The sequence below is a fragment of the Trichomycterus rosablanca genome, chromosome 7, assembly GCF_030014385.1.
Source record: "Trichomycterus rosablanca isolate fTriRos1 chromosome 7, fTriRos1.hap1, whole genome shotgun sequence".
Lineage (NCBI taxonomy): Eukaryota > Metazoa > Chordata > Actinopteri > Siluriformes > Trichomycteridae > Trichomycterus > Trichomycterus rosablanca.
Window position 1 is genome coordinate 23444374 of NC_085994.1, and position 13236 is coordinate 23457609.

The 13236-nt window shown below is 42.8% G+C and overlaps 1 protein-coding gene across 3 annotated transcripts in view; it reads right to left on the reverse strand.

Annotated features, from left to right (window-relative positions):
- Positions 1 to 13236, reverse strand: part of mtor (mechanistic target of rapamycin kinase) — a 225174-nt gene that overhangs the window by 148051 nt on the left and 63887 nt on the right. For all 3 annotated transcript variants that reach the window (XM_062999154.1, XM_062999155.1, XM_062999153.1), the window contains 2 exons: positions 10717 to 10879; positions 1678 to 1823 (listed from right to left, as the gene is read on the reverse strand). In XM_062999154.1, the coding sequence (XP_062855224.1) occupies positions 1678 to 1823; positions 10717 to 10879 (309 nt within the window). The remainder of the gene's footprint in view (positions 1 to 1677; positions 1824 to 10716; positions 10880 to 13236) is intronic.

The window sequence follows — 13236 nt, forward strand, 5'->3', positions numbered from 1 at the left end:
TCTACAAGGTGGACCAACTAGGTAGGAGTGGACAGTGAGTGGACACGGTATTTAAAAACTCCAGCAGCGCTGCTGTGTCTGATCCACTCATACCAGCACAACACACACTAACACACCACCACCATGTCAGTGACACTGCAGTGCTGAGAATGATCCACCACCCAAATAATACCTGCTCTGTGGTGGTCCTGTGGGGGTCCTGACCATTGAAGAACAGCATGAAAGGGGGCTAACAAAGCATGCAAAGAAACAGATGGACTACAGTCAGTAATTGTAGAACTACAAAGTGCTTCTATATGGTAAGTGGAGCTGATAAAATGGACAGTGAAGTTGTTGGTTTGACACGTACTGCTAACAGCTGTATTAAACCAATTGCATTCATTTTAATTATCTGGCAAAAGTTTGGGGAATGCCGTTCCAGCATGTGTCCATATAGACAGAAAAAAATAAAGTGGCCTGTCTCTGGACCTCCAAGTCCAATGAACACCTCTGGGATGAATTGGAAAGCTGATTACAAGACAGACCTCATAAATCATGCGGGATGAGTAATTAGAAATGCTCACAAATTGACTAAATGAGCACAAATTCCCACAGACACACGGTCTTCATATGATGGAAAGCCTTCCTAAATATGTACAGTCGCAAAGAGGAGGAAACTTCATTTTAATGAGCATGGGTTTGGAAGTCGGACGTTCACATACTTTTGGCTATGTAGTGTATAAACAGGTGGGGGCGCTCAGGTGGCGCAGAGGTGACATAAGCTAACCCACTACAAGGTAAGACCTGGGGTTCGAATCTCAGTGGAGCCATTGGCTGGTTGGAATTGATGTGTTTAGCTGTGAGGGAAGGTGGTCGAACAGCCTAGCTATTGGGAGGTGCACCTGTCAGTGCGCTCTTAGTGCTGGTCCCAAGCCTGGATAAAATAAGGGTTGCATCAGGAAAGGCATTGGGCGTAAAAGCTGTGCCAAAGCAGGTATGCGGACCAGGTGGACCTTGACATGACAACAGTTAAGAATCTCCGTTCTGACATATAGGGTCTGTCTAAAAACGTGAGCTGCCTTGCTGCCTACTGCCTACCTAGGCAGCTGCCTAAATAGAGAGGATTCTACAGTAATAAGGCACCAAACTTATAAGGCAGATTATTTGATGCACTACTTAGACAGTTTTAGCTTACTAAGCTAACACAGTTAGCCTCAGGCCAGCCAAACCAAAGCTAGCATGCCAGCCATCATCTCCCTCCATGTACTAAAAAAAGTTAAACTGTCACTGACAAGCCCGACTGAATGCTGGGATTGCCTTCACCACTAAGGAAGCATCGGATGTTCCCTCGTTATTCAGCCAGACTATCGCTCAGAATTAAGGCACCTTAGTATGCAGCATTTTAAGGTATCTAAGAATTGAGACAGCCCTCTTCTTAGGAGCAAGCATACGATGATAGTTTACTAAGTGTCTTCTGTTAGTAGCGTTTGGAAAGTACTTTGAAGACTATTTGAAAGCACAATAAGACAAGACCTGATGAGTAAATCACTACAATATGACCGAAAACAAAAGCATGTCAAATACTCTACACACAACACCCCTGAAATCCAGTTCCATCACAATCCAGCGTTTCAGGGAAATCTCACAACCACAAGTGGTTACTCAGTTAATCTAAATGTGAGTAAAAAGTGTTCCTACCTAATAAGTGATTCCAGAATAAGAGGAGACGGGCCTTTCTGGAACTCCAGTTCTTTGTAATGAAGAGCCTTGGCATAGGCACGGCATTTAGCGGCTCTTTCACCCAGCAAGACGACTCCGTTGTCGTCCCTTAAAGGAAGTGGACCCTAAAATCAAAACATGAAAAACATTAAAAGGGATGAAGGTAGCACAAAAGCACAGAGCAGAACCAAACAAAAGGGAAAAAAATAGAACAGAACGTCAATGGAATCCACTGTCATTAGTCGATGGTTAACAGATAACCGAAAAGGTTATAGCATCACATTACAATACAAAACACATGAGTTTTATATGAAAGCATGGTTGATTTAATCACATATTTATTTTCTCATTGTATCTTCATTTTAAGAGAACATTGTCTGCATTCATAAAGGATATAGAACAGAATAGCCAATGATTTACGATACATTGAGGAGTCAAAGGTTTGCAGACAGTTTCACTCCTCATTTCAATTCAAACGAGTAATTTGTTAATAGTCGAGGCCGTCCATGATGGTAGGTTGAGACTTGAATGGCCAAGGCCAATGACCAAGATCACGATGGTGGGATAAAATGTATGTAATGCAGGATAATTGATCAGAGTAAAGCAGAACGACATAGAGAAGAACAAAATGGATTACGATAGAGCAGAAGAGAACTGGATCGAGCAAAAGAGAAATGGATAGAGCTGAAGATAACAGGATAGTATAGAGTTGAACAAAACTGGATGGCACAGGACAGAACTGGGTAGAGAAGAACAATGTAATAGGATAGAGCAGAATAGAAATGGATAGAGCAGAAGGTAGTAGAATAGGATAGAGTCAAACAGAACTGGATGACACAGAACAGAACTGGGTAGAGCAGAACACAATAGAATAGGATAGAGCCGAACAGAACTGGTTCAAGCAGAACAGAACTGGGTGGAGCAAAACAGAAGTGGATAGAACAAAAGATAATAGGATAGAGCTGAACAGAACTGGATCAAGCAAAACAAAACTGGAAAGAGCAGAGCAAAATAGAACTGGATAGAGCTGAAAATAATAGAATGGGATGGAGCCAAACAGAACTCAGAACTGGATAGAGCAGAAAATAACAGATTAAGATAGAGCAGAACAAAACTGGGTTAAGCAGAACCAAACTGGATATAGCAAAAGATAATGGAATAGGATAAAGTCAAACAGAAGTGGATCAAGCAGAACAGTAATGGATAGAGCAGAAGATACTAGGATAAAGTAAAGCAGAACTAAACTGGATAGAGCAGAAGATAATAGGTTAGGGTAGAGCAGAACAGAACTGGATAGAGCAGACATAATATAGAATAGATAATGGATAGAGCAGGAAATATAGAAAAGGATAGATCTAAACAGAACTGAATAGAGCAAAAGATACTAGGATAAAGTAGAGCAGAACAAAACTGGATAACGCAGAATATAATAGGTTAGGGTAGAGCTGAACAGAACTGGATAGAGCAGAAGATAACAGAATAGGATAAAGCAGAGCAGAATGGATTAAGGTAGAGCATAACAGAACCGGATAGAGCAAAACAGAATATATTAGGTTAGAGCAGAAGAGAACTGGGTAGAGCAGAACAGAAATGGATACAGCAGAACATAATGGATTAGGGTAGAGCAGAACAGAACTGGATAGAGCAGAAGATAATAGGTTAGGGTAGAGCAGAACAGAACTGGACCAAGCAAAATATAATAGGTTAGGGCAGAGCAGAACAGAACTGGATAGAGCAGAAGATAATAGAACAGGATAGAGCAGAACAGAACTGGACCAAGCAGAAGATAATAGAACAGGATAGAGCAGAACAGAACTGGATAGAGCAGAAGATAATAGAACAGGATAGAGCAGAACAGAACTGGATAGAGCAGAAGATAATAGAACAGAATAGAACAGGATAGAGCAGAACAGAACTGGAGGATAGAGCAGAAGATAATACAGAATAGATAATGGACAGAGCAGGAAATATAGAATAGGAAACCTGGATAACGCAGAAGATAATAGGTTAGGGTAGAGCAAAACAAACCTGGATCAAGCATAATAGAACTGGATAGAGCAGAACAAAATATATTAGGGTAGAGCAGAACAGAACTGGATAGAACAGAATATATTAGGGTAGAGCAAAACAGAACTGATCTAACAGAACTGGATGGACCAAAAGATACTAGATTAGGGTAGAGCAGAACAAAAGTGTATATACAGTGGTATGTAAAAGTTTGGGCACCCCTGATATTTTTCATGATTTTCCTTTATAAATCAGCAATTTCAGTTAAATATATCATATAGCAGACGAACACAGTGATATTTGAGAAGTGAAATGAAGTTTATAGGATTTACAGAAAGTGTGCAATAATTATTTAAATTATTAGGCAGGTGCATAATTTTGGGCACCCTTGTCGTTTTATTGATTTGAATACCTTTAGCACTAATTATTGGAACACATAACTTGTTTTGTAAGCTCATTGACCCTTGACCTACATACACAGGTGAATCCAATTATGAGAAAGGGTTAAGGTGGCCAATTGCAAGTGTTTCTTCTCTTTGCATCTTCTCTGAAGAGTGGCAACATGGGAGCCTCAAAACAACTCTCAAATGACCTGAAAACAAAGATTGTTCAACATCATGGTTTAGGGGAAGGATACAAAAAGCTATCTCAGAGATTTCAGCTGTCAGTTTCCACTGTGAGGAACATAGTGAGGAAATGGAAGACCACAGGCACAGTTCTAGTTAAGGCCCGAAGTGGCAGGCCAAGAAAAATCTCAGATAGGCAGAGGCAAAGGATGGTGAGAACAGTCATAGTCAACCCACAGACCAGCTCCAAAGACCTACAACATCATCTTGCTGCAGATGGTGTCACTGTGCATCGTTCAACTATTCAGCGCACTTTGCACAAGGAGAGGCTGTATGGGAGAGTAATGCAGAAGAAGACTTTTCTGCGCACACGCCACAAACAGAGTCTCTTGAGTTATGCTAAAGCACATTTGGACAAGCCAACTTCATTTTGGAATAAGGTGCTGTGGACTGATGAAACTAAAATTGAGTTATTTGGACATAACAAGGGGCGGTATGCATGGTGGAAAAAGAACACAGCATTCCAAGACAAACACTTGCTACCCACAGTCAAATTTGGTGGCGGTTCCATCATGCTGTGGGGCTGTGTGGCCAGTGCAGGTATTGGGAATCTTGTTAAAGTTGAGGGTCGCATGGATTCCAGTCAATATCAGCAGATTCTTGAGAACAATGTTCAAGAATTAGTGACAAAGTTGAAGTTGTGCCGGGGCTGGATACTTCAACAAGACAACGACCCTAAACACTGCTCAAAATCTACTAAGGCATTCATGCAGAGGAACAAGTACAATATTCTGGAATGGCCATCTCAGTCTCCAGACCTGAATATTATTGAAAATCTCTGGTGTGATTTAAAGCGGGCTGTCCATGCTCGGAAACCATCAAACCTGACTGAACTGGAGATGTGTTGTAAAGAAGAATGGTCCAAAATACCTTCAACCAGAATCCAGACTCTCATTGGAAGCTATAGGAAGTGTTTAGAGGCTGTTATTTCTGCAAAAGGAGGATCTACTAAATATTTATGTAATTTTTCTGTTGGGGTGCCCAAAATTATGCACCTGCCTAATTTTGTTTAAATAATTATTGCACACTTTCTGTAAATCCTATAAACTTCATTTCACTTCTCAAATATCACTGTGTTCGTCTGCTATATGATATATTTAACTGAAATTGCTGATCTAAACAACCAATGATTTATAAAGGAAAATCATGAAAAATATCAGGGGTGCTCAAACTTTTACATACCACTGTAGCAAAAGATAATAGAACAGGATAGAGCTGAGTAGAGCTGGATCAAGCTGAACAGAGCTGGATAGAGCAGAAGATAATAGGTCAGGGTAGAACTGAACAGAACAGGATCATGCAGAACTGCAACAGACATCTGCACTGTAATACATCAAAACAATTAGTGAACAATGAGTGATCTTACATTAAAGGTCAATGTACAGTGTATCACAAAAGTGAGTACACCCCTCACATTTCTGCAAATATTTTATTATATCTTTTCATGGGACAACACTATAGACATGAAACTTGGATATAACTTAGAGTAGTCAGTGTACAACTTGTATAGCAGTGTAGATTTACTGTCTTCTGAAAATAACTCAACACACAGCCATTAATGTCTAAATGGCTGGCAACATAAGTGAGTACACCCCACAGTGAACATGTCCAAATTGTGCCCAAAGTGTCAATATTTTGTGTGACCACCATTATTATCCAGCACTGCCTTAACCCTCCTGGGCATGGAATTCACCAGAGCTGCACAGGTTGCTACTGGAATCCTCTTCCACTCCTCCATGATGATATCACGGAGCTGGTGGATGTTAGACACCTTGAACTCCTCCACCTTCCACTTGAGGATGCGCCACAGGTGCTCAATTGGGTTTAGTCCATCACCTTTACCTTCAGCTTCCTCAGCAAGGCAGTTGTCATCTTGGAGGTTGTGTTTGGGGTCGTTATCCTGTTGGAAAACTGCCATGAGGCCCAGTTTTCGAAGGGAGGGGATCATGCTCTGTTTCAGAATGTCACAGTACATGTTGGAATTCATGTTTCCCTCAATGAACTGCAGCTCCCCAGTGCCAGCAACACTCATGCAGCCCAAGACCATGATGCTACCACCACCATGCTTGACTGTAGGCAAGATACAGTTGTCTTGGTACTTCTCACCAGGGCGCCGCCACACATGCTGGACACCATCTGAGCCAAACAAGTTTATCTTGGTCTCGTCAGACCACAGGGCATTCCAGTAATCCATGTTCTTGGACTGCTTGTCTTCAGCAAACTGTTTGCGGGCTTTCTTGTGCGTCAGCTTCCTTCTGGGATGACGACCATGCAGACCGAGTTGATGCAGTGTGCGACGTATGGTCTGAGCACTGACAGGCTGACCTCCCACGTCTTCAACCTCTGCAGCAATGCTGGCAGCACTCATGTGTCTATTTTTTAAAGCCAACCTCTGGATATGACGCCAAACACGTGGACTCAACTTCTTTGGTCGACCCTGGCGAAGCCTGTTCCGAGTGGAACCTGTCCTGGAAAACCGCTGTATGACCTTGGCCACCATGCTGTAGCTCAGTTTCAGGGTGTTAGCAATCTTCTTATAGCCCAGGCCATCTTTGTGGAGAGCAACAATTCTATTTCTCACATCCTCAGAGAGTTCTTTGCCATGAGGTGCCATGTTGAATATCCAGTGGCCAGTATGAGAGAATTGTACCCAAAACACCAAATTTAACAGCCCTGCTCCCCATTTACACCTGGGACCTTGACACATGACACCAGGGAGGGACAACGACACATTTGGGCACAATTTGGACATGTTCACTGTGGGGTGTACTCACTTATGTTGCCAGCTATTTAGACATTAATGGCTGTGTGTTGAGTTATTTTCAGAAGACAGTAAATCTACACTGCTATACAAGTTGTACACTGACTACTCTAAGTTATATCCAAGTTTCATGTCTATAGTGTTGTCCCATGAAAAGATATAATGAAATATTTGCAGAAATGTGAGGGGTGTACTCACTTTTGTGATACACTGTACATATCACAAGGGTTAGCACCAGCCGCAGTGACGAAGCCAGTACTGTAAAACTGACGGGGTAAATTGTAACAACAAACGGTACATTGTACAGTCTTTAAAAACAAAGTCATAAGTACTTTAATGTTGCTGAATAAATCCAGCACAGAAAGCCATAATATAAATCTGGACCGAGTGGAAGCGACGTTTATTACTCAGCAATGCATTAGAACAAATCTAGCATTCATTCAAACTCATTCTAACGAACATAAAACACTGGAAAATCAATTGGGGGGGAACAGAGCACTGGTATAAATTTTTACATAATTGTTATGCAAGGTTTGTGAACTGTCTGAATAAAAACTGAACCTTTTTACTGCATGAGTAATGGTGAGTAAAAACATTAGCTGTCTTTAACCCGTCTGTACAATTAGAAGCGAATAAATCTTAGCATTGAATGTTTGTCGGATTTGCTGGCCGCTATATGTTGGCTTTACAGAGCATACACTGATCAGCCATAACATTAAAACCACCTTGTTGTTTCTACACTCACTGTCCATTTTATCAGCTCCACTTACCATATAGAAGCACTTTGTAGTTCTACAATTACTGACTGTAGTCCATCTGTTTCTCTGCATGCTTTGTTAGCCCCCTTTCATGCTGTTCTTCAACGGTCAGGACCCCCACAGGACCACCACAGAACAGGTATTATGTAGGTGGTGGATGATTCTCAGCACTGAAGTGACACTGACAGGGTGGTGGTGTGTTAGTGTGTGTTGTGTTGGTATGAGTGGATCTGACACAGCAGCGCTGCTGGAGTTTTTAAATACAGTGTCCACTCACTGTACACTCTATTAGACACTCCTACCTAGTTGGTCCACCTTGTAGATGTAAAATCAGAGACGATCGCTCACCTATTGCTGCTGTTTGAGTTGGTCATCTTCTAGACCTTCATCAGTGGTCACAAAACACTGCCCACGGGGCGCTGTTGGCTGGGTGTTTTTGGTTGGTGGACTATTCTCAGTCCAGCAGTGATCAGCATTGCTGTATCTGATCCACTCATACCAGCACAACACACACTAACACACCACCACCATGTCAGTGTCACTGCAGTGCTGAGAATGATCCACCAGCTAAATAATCCCTGCTCTGTGGGGGTCCTGACCATTGAAGAACAGCATGAAAGGGGGCTTACAAAGCATGTAGAGAAACAGATGGACTACAGTCAGTAATTGTAGAACTACAAAGTGCTTCTATATGGTAAGTGGAGCTGTGTGTATAGAAACAAGGAGGAGGTTTTAATGTTATGGCTGATCAGTGTAGACAAAGGAGCAGAGCTTGGGGGTTCTGGTTTATAGAAACTTGTGGTGATCAGGGATGTTGGGTTGCTGTCGTTTGTTCTGCCTCTCTTGTCCGATCACTCATGATTGTGTTAAAGGGTGCTGGAGTGTAAAGCTGCATTTTAACTACATTTTCCATTGTTTTACCCTGAGGTGGTTCTGACGGGAACCTGTTTATCCATCTGAGGTTGAAGCCTGCAACTCGAGACTGCTGTGCCAACAATGCTGCTTCTACTAGATATGACGGGAACCTGGTGTGTTTGTATCGAAAATGTTCAGAACTCACTACAGACGTTATTACAGACTAGACTGAATAATGAAAGATTCATTGTGTGTATGTATGATTTGTGTAAATCCTATTCATTCAAATTACTTTTCAGGCCACCCAGGGAGGATGGAGGTCCCTGCTGAGTCTGGTTCCTCTCAAGATTCAATGCTCCCTGTAATTTTAAGGGAGTTTTGCCTTGCTACTGTTGCCCTCGGCTTGCTCAACAAGGGTTTCTGGTCTGTCTGTCCTGGATTCTTGGATCACCACACGTGTCCAATCTGCAGCTGCTTTTTATCACCTGTTGGTGTTGAGTTCCCACATGGAAGCATATTATGTACAGAAAGCCACGCTAGGCTCCATGTGCTCGACCCCCACCACCACTTTCACAGGCAGACCGGTCATAGAGATTGCATATCACAGCAGCAAGCAGCAGGAAAAGACACCGCCAGACCTTCCCTCTCTCCCTCCAACCAGGCCAATTACGTTTGTGTGGACGCCTGGCCAGAACTCAAGAGATTAAACACACCTCAGTGGTGGGCTAGTGCATTAGATCAGTGTTTCCCAACCACTGTGCCGCGGCACATAAGTGTGCCGTAAGAAATAATCAGGTGTGCCGTGGAAGATTATCCAATTTCACCTGATTGGTACTGCGGTGTGTATTGACGGTACAATTACATTCTCTTCCACTAGAGGGCAGTACAACTTCTTGGTGGTGTGCCTTGTGATTTTTCTAATGTGAAATATGTGCCGTGGCTCAAAAAGGTTAGGAAACACTGCATTAGATCACTGCGACACCAATTACTTTATTATTTTTTACTATTATTTAACAATTCTCTTGCCACTTGTACCAACCCAGTGCTGGCCAGTGAAAACGGTAACTAGCACGCGTCCCCTTCAACGTGCAGGCAGTTGCCAGGTGCATCTTTTCACCAGCCAGTGTTGGAATCTCACAGAGAGAGACACTCTATGAACTCTATGAATGCCACACTAGTACAGGCGCCTACACCAGACAGGTTGATTCAAATTAAGAAGCTCAGGATCTCAGCATTACAACGCTGTGCCACCCGAACCCCCAGGCACTTCTTTTTACCAGCCAGAGGTAGAGTCTGAAACAGAGCATCATGCTATGATCAGCTTAAATCATCCACCACTTGAGGAAACGACTCGACCAGCCAGCAAAGGTGGCATTTGCCCCAGGCTGATTCAAATTCTGGGGGCTCAGGACCTCAGCAGTGGTGGGCTACAGCATTAAAGCGCTGCGCCACCCGAACCCCCCGACACTTCTTTCTACCTGCCAGAGGTAAGAGTCTAAAACAGAGGGTCCACCACTTGAGGAAACGCCTCGACCAGCCAGCAGAGGTCGCATTTGCCTCAGCAATGAGAATGTTGTCGACCCTCCTGTCTCAGACAGGCCCAATTGTAACTGTTAAATGCCCCGATAGATCAAAAGCAGATCTCACTGATGGTAAAAAAGTATTGTTTTTATCCTTTGGGTGCAATCCCAGGTAGTGTCACATGATCCGCCTGATTCGGGGGTCTGGGATTTGTTGAACTGAGCTTAAGTGCAGACTGCACAGTCTGAACGTGATCTGTTTCTGAGACCTGGCCTGGCAGTGCTTGGGTCTTCTTGGTGGAAGACTAGTATATGAGCCAGCTGCACTAACACCTTTTAACTGATCCGGAAGGTACTGGTCTGTGTAAAAACCTGTTGTGGTACCCTCCCCCACCCCCCACTCGTACATGTGAAAACATGTAAGAAAATGACCTTAGACTCCAGTGCTATAGAAGACAACAGGGTTGTATTTACCCAGGAATTTAACTGACCTTGTCACTGTGCTCCATAAATTCCGCCAGGTTGAGCAGAGTCTGAGTGACCTCAGCGATGTCCTGTGAGGTCAGCGCTAGCTCAATGCTGCGGATCAGCTCATCCTGTTGGTCCTCACTCAGCTCAGACCAGCACGACAGGAACGCAGCATTAAAGAGATCCCTGCAGTCATGAGACACAGGACAAGACAAGACAAGACGGTCACTTACAAACTTACAGGCAGCTGCTGTACTGTAATGTGGGGACACCAGACAGACAAAGAAAGTTCTAGTTTGTCTAGAGCAGGGCTGCCCAATTTGGGGCCCGCGGGCCAAACTTGGCCCGCCGTCTCTTTTTTCTGGCCCGCCTCACTAGATCAAAGTAGCGCTTACTTTTGTCAGTAGCTGGGAATTTCTTTTAACAGTGTTGAACTGCCTATAACGCTAGCTGCAATTCATTGGCTGACCACAATTTTACATGAGACAGTGGATAGGAGAGGGGGGCGCTGTGGAGCTCTTGTCAGCAGACATGATGACACGAGTGAGGCTGTTAATCATGGAGCGTATGAGGCAGTGGCATTGGATAAACGAACATTTAAAAACAGTTTGAATATTTTTTCACCGAAATAGATTAAACCGCAGTTTGCCTCATCTGCGGATAGAGAGTGGCTGCACTAAAGGAGTACAACATCCGTCAGCATTACGAAACAAAACATGCACACCTGTTCTCAAAGTACAGTGGCGAGGAAAGGTGAATATATTGAATATTTGAATATTGATGGTATATACGTATATATACAGTATATATTTTGCTTTGCATGTTTTTCTTTACAAATTTACATTTGTTCAAATATTTTTGCTCCTAAAAAGAAACATCTATCATCCGTTGAAATAAATAAAAGCACTGTTAATTAGAATAAACAGTAGTGTTTTATTTAACAACAAAAACGTGATATTTTTAAATTTAATGCAATATTAAAATTAGGGTGGGCGACTTTCACGATTAATTCGAATGAACGTTTTCATGTTAGAATGTTAGAAATGTGACAATCGCGATTGTTTACATACTTTATATTTTAATTAAAATACCAACATGTCAGTTTAATATCAAAAGAGTAAAAACAGTAAACGGAAGACAACAAGGGTCATACACGGTAATAGTTAGATTCAGAAATAAGGAGCGCAAACACGATCGGCAAAACTTCACAACGAGACTCACAAACAGAAGAGTTTAATTAAGATTCATGGAATCGAACACAGCTGAACTGAATCAAAACTCCGGAGTGGGAGGACCGATCAGAATTGACTGACCGGGGACTTGTGGTAGTCACGTGACAGTCTGTGAGAGCATGGGAGTTGTAGTCAATATTGTTAGAAGCGGAATGTGCCCCTCCATCCACCCCCCAATCACAAGGGGACAAAATGAAAGCTGAGTGATTACTTGTGGTCCCCCAGTGTAGATACTGATACACTAACTTCATTGGTGAAAAGAGTATACAGGCTTGTGTTTCTTTTAAGAAATCTGTAAAGAACTTTTTGTAGCTTTGCACTTTTCTTAATGTAAGGAGGTTCTGCTGCAAATTACTTAAAGTGAGTTGTTTGTGAGCTGTTCCTAAAAAGCATATAGCTAATTAAGATTTCTGTTTATTGTTAATTGTTATATTGTTATTGTTATAAAGTTTGAGTCCCTTGAAAAGATAATTATAGGTGGTGCTGTTACTATTTTTTCACTTCTGCAGTCTTTTAAATTAAAATGCAACAACAAAACAAAAAAAACACAATCAGAATCTTTTTTTTTTTTTTGCAATATCGCCCAGCCCTAGTTAAAATAACTTTTAGTTTTGGCCCGTGGCCCCTCACTGAGATTAAATTTTGGCCCCTTATAAGGAATTATTTGGGCACCCCTGGTCTAGAGAGTACAAGAGTACAACAGTAGGACACCAACACATTCCGAAAAAGGGACAGGGACGTGTTTGCCCCGGGTTTCATTGCCTGCACTTTTAACAAGGTTCTGTAATAATTTAAGAGCTGATGACACCAAACTGTTATAATCATAAAATCGGTATTTCAATAACTGCTTGATGACACCCTTGAGCCTCCGTTGACGTACACTGCCCTTCAAAATGCAATAGACTTATTAATGGGTGGGGCGACACAGTGGCTCAGCGGTTAGCACTGTAAGAAGTGCCTGGGTTTAGCCGCTCAGGTGGCGCAGCGATAAAGTACGCTAGCGCACCAGAGTTGGGTTTCTAGCTGCATCGTATCGAAACTCAGCTCTACCTTTCCGACTGGGTTGGGCGGCAGTATGAACAACGTTTGGCTGTTGTTCAGGGGCTTAGAGGTAGAGTCGGAGCATAGGTCCTCATAACTGGTACAACTGCGGTCCCTGCTGGTTGACTGACGGCTGCACAGGGCTAAGGAATAACATTGAGGGGGGTGTGACCCTCCGTGCGCAGTGTCTCTCGGTGTATGAACTCGGCTCGTGCAGGTGGAAAATGCAGGCTGTACTGATTGCGTGCCGGAGGGGGCGCAAGTCAGTTG